Genomic DNA, 10,099 nt, shown 5'->3' on the forward strand with positions numbered 1-10,099 from the left:
TTTGCACTTTTTTTCTTATATTCTTCAAAATTTCTGGAAGTGAACTCTAATTTTGGAGCCAACAGACAAAATTTGAGTCAATATTCAGTTTTTACTCCAAAAATTTGGCAATTTTTGTCCCAATCTTCTGAAGGAAAATGCAAACTATAAACGGGACTACTTTGTGAATTTGTGATGAACAGAGGAAACTGGTGGTGAAAAGGTTAAGGTGATTTACAGTAGATCTTTATTTGTGACAATGAATATTGCGGCAGCGATTTTACGCCACAACTACGATAATAAATTTTGTATGCATGGAGACTTAGTGTACAAGAAGTCAAAACAAGGGTAAACACAACACCAATAAACATTAGGATTATCTTTTTGACTTTTATGATTGGCTGTATGACCTGATGACATTCTGCAAGGGAAAAACTACAAGTACTGGTACATGTATCACTTCAAATCCATTGATTGTATCCTTCCACATTCTTATAAAAACATAATCCTTATATAGGGAAAACTCACCTGTGTTAGCACGTAAATGGGGGGTGCCTGGCCTTATGTTATCATAAGAGAGTGAGACAGCTTTACGAGGTGGAGGTGATCTGAGTCTGTCATATGGTGCATCAGGAGGTGATGCTGATGGCATACTATCTGGCGGGGAATCACCAATGTGCAGGTCATAGGTCACTATGAAGGTTAAAGTTGAATATGCTTCAGTCAGAATTGGTACATGTATAGCTTAATATTCCATGATGTTTATATAAGAGCACATTTTTCAAACAAGCAGTCTATCGACTGAGATAGCTCTGCTGTAGCAATGCACATTTCAATTAAAGAACTTAAGATATCATTAGAAAATGAACAATATGCATAGTATCAAAGCAATCTGACTTGCAGTTTTCAACAGGAATTCGAAAATATCACTTTTCACCAAAAATTACAAAAATATTCACCAAAGAATTGAAAATATCACACAAAATGAACCAATCTGAGAGAGGTCCACATGTAGTACCTATATATGTATAATATCTAAGGAATTGAACTTGCGGTATTTAACAAGAAGTCTTAAATATCACTTTTCACCAAAAATTACAAAAATATTCATCAAAATTACAGAACTGAAGATATCATACGAAATGAACAAATCTAAGAGAGGTCTACACCAAGGTACATATACACCAAGTATCAAAGCATTCAGACTTGTAGTTTCCAACAAGAAGTCGAAAAAGTGAAAAGTTGACGCAGACGACGGACGCCTACGGATAATCACTCATATCATAAGCTCCGCTCGACAAAGTCAACAGCGGAGCTAAAAATATATTAATCTTTTTCACCACCAGTTCCCTCTTTTGAATCACAAATTCACAAAATAGTCCAATTTATAGCACTTGCCTTTAGAAGATTAGGACAAAATAGCCAAATTTTGTGAGTAAAAACTGAAAATTGACTCAAATTTTGTCTGTCGACTTCATACTTTGGGTTCATTTCCAGAATTATTAAAAGTCTGGGGGTGAAAAGGTTAAACCCCTGCTTCCAATATTCTAGCTATACGCCCAGGCATGGTGAGTAATTTGCATAACAATAGTACATAATTTGCATAACAATTACATTTGATTTATATATTTATTTTAACTTGTATTGTTTTCTTGAAATTTAAGCATGCAATTTTTGAATCCATGCATGGCAAAAACACCATGCTTGGCCTGGAGAGAATATGTAATGTCTTCCCCACAGCTGTAAATGACTCCTAATCCAAGCAATATACTCAATATTCATTTCACTTTTGCACATTTATGATCACTATGTAGTTAAATTTTATTATTCATAGAAATTTTCATTAAACTTTTCACCACCAGACTTTCTCGCCCAAATTTGTCTGCACTTTTTTCTTTTATATTTTCAATATTTCTGGAAATGAGCCCCAATTTTGGAGCCAACAGTCAAAATTTCATTTTTGTCCAAATCTTTTGAAGTACAACAAATGTAAAGTGCAGCCTATAAACAGGACTATTTTGTTAATTTGTGATGAAACGAGGAAACTAATGGTGAAAAGGTTAACTGTTTATAAATTGTTAGCTCAATCCCTGACTGGGGAGATAAATCTTCTTCCGTTGTCCATGATGTTGTCCAGCTACAGCAAGCAATTTGATTGGACAATGCAGTGATGCAGAAGTAAAATTTATACATTAGCAATATACAAGTAACATCTGCCAAGGAGTAATGGTGAAACAATGACCAAATAAACAAATCTTGGCCGGTGAAGATGATATGCATTATATGTGTTATAAATTGTAGAAGTTTATGTTGAAGGGTGGATGAAAGATGATTTTAAAGTGGCTTTGAAGTTAGTAAAACAGTAAAATAACAAAATTATTGAAGATGCTCTGCTTCATTTTGTTATTTTCACTATTATGAAGGCTATGATGTGAATATATTTTTGAATGTAATATAGTGTATCTGTGCACATACAATGTATACCCCTCGTATACAAATACATGAGTACAGAATGGTGTTGGTTGGTTCAAAGTTATTTTGCAGAGTTGTTTGTAGCATGGATGTGGGTAGCTAGCTGTCTTGACAGTGAATGACTTGGTTTGTTCATGGTATTATAATGCTAGATTGTCTTTAAACATAAATTGACACCATACAATGCTATGCATGGCTAGGGTGTCCTATCCATAAATTACTGTAAAATACTTAATTTAAGCTGGATTTAATTTTCGCTGAAAAGACTTTTTGTGTGTTTTTCATGGAATTTAATTTCACTGATTTTTGACGAGTTGGATGTAAAATATAGGAAAACGGGTATATTCACTGGATTTTATTTTCACTGAACCACTCCTTCAGCGAAAATTAATTCCAAGCGAAAATAAAGCACTCTACAGTATGATGAGGAACTAAAGAAAATCAAAGAAAGCTTAGAAAGAACTCCCGTGTGCTGAGAGTATTGGAGACACATTAAATCAAAGAAAGCTTAGAAAGAACTCCCGTGTGCTGAGAGTATTGGAGACACATTAAATCAAAGAAAGCTTAGAAAGAACTCCCGTGTGCTGAGAGTATTGGAGACACATTAAATCAAAGAAAGCTTAGAAAGAACTCCCGTGTGCTGAGAGTATTGGAGACACATTAAATCAAAGAAAGCTTAGAAAGAACTCCCGTGTGCTGAGAGTATTGGAGACACATTAAATCAAAGAAAGCTTAGAAAGAACTCCCGTGTGCTGAGAGTATTGGAGACACATTAAATCAAAGAAAGCTTAGAAAGAACTCCCGTGTGCTGAGAGTATTGGAGACACATTAAATCAAAGAAAGCTTAGAAAGAACTCCCGTGTGCTGAGAGTATTGGAGACACATTAAATCAAAGAAAGCTTAGAAAGAACTCCCGTGTGCTGAGAGTATTGGAGACACATTAAATCAAAGAAAGCTTAGAAAGAACTCCCGTGTGCTGAGAGTATTGGAGACACATTAAATCAAATAAAGCTTAGAAAGAACTCCCGTGTGCTGAGAGTATTGGAGACACATTAAATCAAAGAAAGCTTAGAAAGAACTCCCGTGTGCTGAGAGTATTGGAGACACATTAAATCAAAGAAAGCTTAGAAAGAACTCCCGTGTGCTGAGAGTATTGGAGACACATTAAATCAAAGAAAGCTTAGAAAGAACTCATGTGTGCTGAGAGTATTGGAGACACATTAAATCAAAGAAAGCTTAGAAAGAACTCCCGTGTGCTGAGAGTATTGGAGACACATTAAATCAAAGAAAGCTTAGAAAGAACTCCCGTGTGCTGAGAGTATTGGAGACACATTAAAAATTAATTCAAAATTACTTGAACTTGAGATGTTGATGGAAATGCAGAAAATGAATTATGCAAATAAGGTAACGAACAGATTTAAGTGTAAAACTAATAAGGTCTGCACAATGTACCAAGTTTCATTGAAATGTGATTAGAACCAAACAAATATTAATTATTATGCTAATTAGAGAATTAATATGAACAGATTTTAACCCAAAATTAATCAGGCTGTCTATTGTCCTAGACCATTTATGTACCAAGTTTTATTCAAATGTGATGATCAATACTTGAGATATACAGTATTAATTAATTATGTTAATTAGGTGATTAAGAAGCATAAATATTTACCAAAAACTAATATGGTGTATAGTCCTAGGTTCATTGAAATGTGACAGGTACTCTTGAAAAGTTTCGTTGAAATCCAATGAGTGGTTTTTAGACATCAGTGCAACAGCCATAGAACAGCAAAAAATTAACTAATTATGCAAATTAGGTAATTAATAGGCACAATTATTTATCCCAAAATTAATCAGGTCTCTGCATAGTCCTAGAATATCTATGTCGCAAGTCTCATTGAAATGTGATGATTAGTACTTGAGATATCAGGTGAAAAGCTGAAAATTAACTAATTATGTTAATAAGGTGATTAATATGCACAAATATTTACCCAAAACTAATTAGGTCTCTGCACAGTCCTCAAGTAACTATGTACCAAGTTTCATTGAAACATGATCATTATTACTCGAAATATCAAAACCTGAAAATTAATTAATTATGCAAATTAGGTAATTAATATGTACTGATATTACCCTAAAAACTATTAGGTCTGTGCAGTGTCATATGACATCTATGTACCAAGTTTTATTGAAATGTTATGATTAGTACTTGAGATATCAGTGGAAAAGCCGAAAATTGATTAACAGATTTTTACCCAAAACTACCGGTAATCAAATCTGCGCATTAGTTCAGAGCATCCATGTGCCAAGTTTCATCAAAATCCAATGAGTGGTTCTTCAAATATCAGTGGACCAGTCATGGAACAGCTTGAAATCAGCTAATTATCATGCAAATTAGGTAATTAATATTCATAGATTTTTACCAAAACCTAATCAGCTCTGCGCATTATCCCAGAGCATCTATGTACCAAGTTTCACCAAAATTTGATTAGTGGTTCTTGAGATAACGATGGAACAAAAAAAGTGACATACATACATACATACAACTGTACATACAGACATACATACATACAACTGTACATACAGACATACATACATACATACATACAGACATACAGACAGGGTAACTGCAAAGACTCCCTTTTGTGCTTCGCACACGGGAGTCAAAAATATTCTGAATAGAAAATGCACCAAAAAAATGCTTAAAACAAAAAATATAGTCAAACTATGTTGATAAAACACCTCATAATGGTAGAAAAATTATCAAAAAAATGGGAAAACTCAAAACGTAATCAAAAACTGTCTAAAAAACAATCATATAATGAATAACTGATATGCTAAATACCAAAATGATATTGACATTGATAACAACATCAGTTTTACGCACTTTTATGTTTTAAGATTGTTCTAGGAATTATTAGGAATGCCAATGAGTAGGAATGCCAATGAGTAGGAATGCCAATTCAATTGATGCATGTAGACGTACAGTGAAGTCTACTCAGACTGTACTGCAAGAGGTTATATAAATTACATTATGTACTACTGTAGAATACTTTATTTTCGTTTGGAATTAATTTTTGCAAATTTTCGCTGAAGGAATGATTCGAATATACCTTTTTTCCTATCTTTTACATTCAACTCGCCAAAAATCAGTGAAAATAAATTCCATATAACAAGTCATTTCAACGAAAATTAATTCCAGTGAAAATAAAGTATTTTACATATAACAAGTCATTTCAACGAAAATTAATTCCAGTGAAAATAAAGTATTTTACAGTATATGAAGACAACAAGCAAGCTCATGTCATATGGTTTTAAAGGGTGGTGGTTGTTGTGCAGTGTCCTGTTTGATATGGGACTCACTTCTTGTTTGTTTACATAAAATTTGAACATGCACTGTGTGACCATCGCCCTTTAAGGTTACATAAAATAGAATAAGTCATACTTACAATTGGATTGCCCAAATGATAAACCAGGTCTAGGTAAAAAAAACAAAAAAACAAACAAAAACAGTTAAGATTAGAAAATAAATGACAAACTTTGATAAAGTCACAGCAAATATAAAAAATATATTGAGGCCAAAAAAAAAAAAAAATGCATTCCTGGTAACCTGATTTTTCAGGCTGACCCTGTATCTTTTTATGGCCAAACTAGAAAATAGTCACTTGTAGGAACACCTTTCATCTCTACTTGAAATTCTGCATTTTTGAACCAAAATGTCAACCTGTACATGCACAATGTGGTGTATTTTTGAAAAATACTTTTATATATATATTGCAAGCAGCATTGTGGAATATTAAATTGGGAATAGATGTACATGTAATTAATTAATTTTCAAGTCATGATTAAATGAATAGTTATTCCTACCTACAATTACCTAACCTACTTTTGTTATCAATGTTACATGTACCAGAAACACAATATTAATTTCATTTGATCTGATGGATACAGCTACTGAAAATGTCAATTACAAATTATAAAATCGGTAATCTTAAAGTTGTATTATTGGATAAAAGTCAATTCAATTGTGAGTAACATAGTATGCGAGTTATACTGGCCGAAAACTGACGTATTGCACTTCAGAGGTCGCGTTAACGCACTTTATATAAACTAATGGATAATGGCTATTATTATACAAATGTACATCTGTCACTGTAACGCCATAAGTTACAGTGTGCCGTATGTTAGGGGGTATTTCATTCTACCATATTAGAAAATGCGAATTCTAGATATGGAATGATTACGCGCGTATGCGTCCTCTAATAATAAAAATAAACATGGCTGCCACCAGAGTTTGATCAGACTCCACACAAAAAAGTTGATTCTGTTCTAAACTTTTTGAATTTCGGCATTTCCATGGTGTATCCTTGGAAGGAAAAGATGTATAATAATAAGGTTAATAACCTAATATTATAATTCACATACATGTATGAATGGACTCAAATATTGTTCAAAATGCACTCTTTTTACTATTTTTCAACACATAAATGAGTTGACAAATTTGGAAATATACATTGTACTTGTTTGTTGTAAATTAACATAGTGTATGAACGAAAGCAGCCAATGGACAATTTTGAGGTGACAAAGTTCCCCAAGAAATATAACTGAGTGGTAGAAATCAACGACTGAAAGTTGCTCAACCTTTTTTTTACAAGTTCTGTCTGAGAGCTAGTAAACTTAGTGAGTACATTTTTTAAATGTACATGCGTTAAATCATGCATGACTGTACAAAAATGTAGGTCCAATAATGAGATTCAATCCGAATTTGACCTCCAGTATTATGATTTCATACAATCAGAATACCCAAACAAGCAGCCTCTCGGCTGAGATAGCTCCGCTGTTAGCAATACACATTTCAATTAAAGAACAGAAGATATCATTAGAAAATGAACAATATGCATAGTATCAATGCAATGGGACTTGCTGTTTTCAACAAGAATTCAAAAATATCATTTTTCACCATAAATGATTGTGGTTTTTAACAAGAAGTCGAAAATATCACTTTTTACCAAAAATGATAAAAATACATTGTATTCATCAAAATTAGAGAATTAAAGATATCATTACAAAATGAACAAATCTGAGAGAGGTCCACATGTAGTACCTATATATGTAATATCAAAGCAATTGGACTTGTGGTTTTTAACGAGAAGTCGAAAATATCACTTTTTACCAAAAATTACAAAAATATTCACCAAAATTAGAGAATTAAAGATATCATTACAAAATGAACAAATCTGAGAGAGATCCACATGTAGTACCTATATATGTAATATCAAAGCAATTGGACTTGCGGCTTTTAACAAGAAGTCGAAAATATCACTTTTTACCAAAAATAACAAAAATATTCACCAAAATTAGAGAATTGAAGATATGATCATGAAATAAACAAATCTGAGAGAGGTCTACCCAAAGTACATATACACCAAGTATCAAAGCATTCAGGCTTGTAGATTTCAAGAAGAAGTCGAAAAAGTAAAACATTGACACGGACGCCGACAGACAATCACTCATATGATAAGCTCCGCTCGACAAAATCGACAGCGGAGCTAAAAAAAAATTGGGTAACCAGGTGATATATTTAAGACTCAAGAGCTTCAAATGGTCAAAATTATTATTTTTAAACTGGTTTCTATTTTAAGATTATTCATATCTCAATATTTTTAGTGAGTTTCTATGGTGATACTAGTGATCTCATACATTTACATGTACCATTAATTAGAACTCCATAGACGACAATGTTAACGTTTTGGTGAATTACTCCAAGAAAAAGGGTTACCAAGGTCGAAATAATGTTTTAATTTGTTGAAGCCACATGGATGTATTAGAATTCTGGCCAGTAAAGCACATGTTGGCCAGCTCGGACTCCTACATGTGTACAAAACAAAACACACAGATTTGTCAGTTTTTCTACATGTACATGTACAGTTGTACTTGTATGTACCTTCAATATTCTAAAAAAAGCAGCCAGTTTTGAAGTGTCTAATTGAAAGTTGCCCAGATCCACAGGTCACCGGTACTTGTCAACTAACAAAGCTAGACACACAGGTCTAACAGCTGACGTGATTGAAGTATGCCCTCCTGCGTCACTTATCAGATAAAACACTGTGAAAGAAAACCCATTGGCTAACAGCAACCATAAGATTCATGCTATGAATGCTGATAGGCTAATTGGTGATATGAGACCTGGTTTTCCATTATGTTCCATAATGCTAGTGAATAGTGGCTATTTTGTCAGTATTATAATACCTTTACCATGATCTTTGCCAGATTCTAAATCAGCCAAATAAAAAAAGTTGGTCAGTGACGAAAGTTCCCACACAAAAAAAAAGAAATTACATGCCACACAACATGCTCAGCATCACTACTGTTCTTTGAAATGTTGTTGATTTCAATAATTTCTGTGACTGTTGTCGATTTCAGTGACGGAAGTTTACAAAAAGACACTGACATTACATCGAAAACACAGACATTGCATCAGCGACTGTCTGGCTCTGAGGCTATGTAATGAAAACACAATAATGCTGGTTAGCTGTGTATCATATTTTATTTTTTTTCTGTAATATGACACAGCACTCAGCTGCGTCACAAAAATCAACAATATCGTTAAATATTTTTTTTATCGTAATATGACTAAAATTAACAACAATCGCAGACCATTAACACCCACAAAAAACTGCCTACTTCATCCGCTGGATGAGTTCTACCGCCGGCAAAGGTTAAACTGGGAGACTTCGGCAGACACCTTTTACCATGATTGGTTTCCATGACAGAGTGATACATGTATTATGCCATATCTCAAATTGTTGGCTGGTGAACAATTTATAAATTGTGAATGATGAATTACTTTTTGTTGACCTGAATTATGTAAAATTTTGAAAAGTTTAAAAAATATGCAATTTTTTTTTCAACATTGTGTTCTATGGACTTGATCTTAAAACAGCCATCATTTGTTTTTAAATATTATAGAACAAGTTTCTAAAAATTACGTCTGTGTAAACACAAAAGAGTGCTATTTAATGGTACCAAGGATCACAGTACCTGTGACTGGACTGTGCATAGATCAATAGCTCCATGATTTTACATAATAAATCAATAAATATCGTCATGCGATTCAAAAATTATGTGTATCGGTGTATTCCTGTCACGTTTGTTATAGTTTGTACATGTATCGGGGGGTCGTGACCCCCTAGCCAACACGGAAGTATTGACGAATAAATGGAAGAACGTTGGAATGGAGAAGTTATCAACTCACCTAGGAGATCGCATACCCTGCTCCAACTCGTGCTCATCAAATATTTCTTCGTCCGAATGATCATAGTTATAAACGTGTGTCGAAGCGAAATTCATGATTCCTGCCAGGTATGAGTTTTAATCTGTGACCTCAATCAGCGGGTTTCCGAAAGACTTTCGTCAAGCAAAACTTCGCTAATAACTTCTGACAGGATGCTGTGTAAATTGGCAATACAAGTATCAAATCCAGATAAAATCTGTGTATTAAGACCCCGGGATTAAGACTGACAGTGTCTTCTGACTGACTCTTCGTAAATTCAGTCACTTTGACCGAAGAACACCTTTTGCAAATAACATGTTAAGGGTAGTAAACAAAGTAGTGCGTCAGCCGAGCTCTGAAAATAAAAAAAAATACTTA

The 10,099-nt window shown here is 33.6% G+C and overlaps 1 protein-coding gene across 1 annotated transcript in view; it reads right to left on the bottom strand.

Moving 5' to 3' along the window:
• LOC102800640 (circularly permutated Ras protein 1-like) overlaps window positions 1–10,033 on the bottom strand; it is a 37,404-nt gene extending 27,371 nt beyond the window's left edge. The window contains exons 1-3 of the mRNA XM_085506373.1: window positions 9,704–10,033; window positions 5,898–5,926; window positions 508–672 (exon numbers count right to left, since the gene is read on the bottom strand). Of these exons, the coding sequence (XP_085362499.1) occupies window positions 508–672; window positions 5,898–5,926; window positions 9,704–9,798 (289 nt within the window). The 5' untranslated portion in view covers window positions 9,799–10,033. The remainder of the gene's footprint in view (window positions 1–507; window positions 673–5,897; window positions 5,927–9,703) is intronic.
• Window positions 10,034–10,099: the final 66 nt, after the last annotated feature.

This window comes from Saccoglossus kowalevskii, chromosome 12 (assembly GCF_978046115.1).
Source record: "Saccoglossus kowalevskii chromosome 12, keSacKowa6.1, whole genome shotgun sequence".
Taxonomy (NCBI): Eukaryota; Metazoa; Hemichordata; class Enteropneusta; family Harrimaniidae; genus Saccoglossus; species Saccoglossus kowalevskii.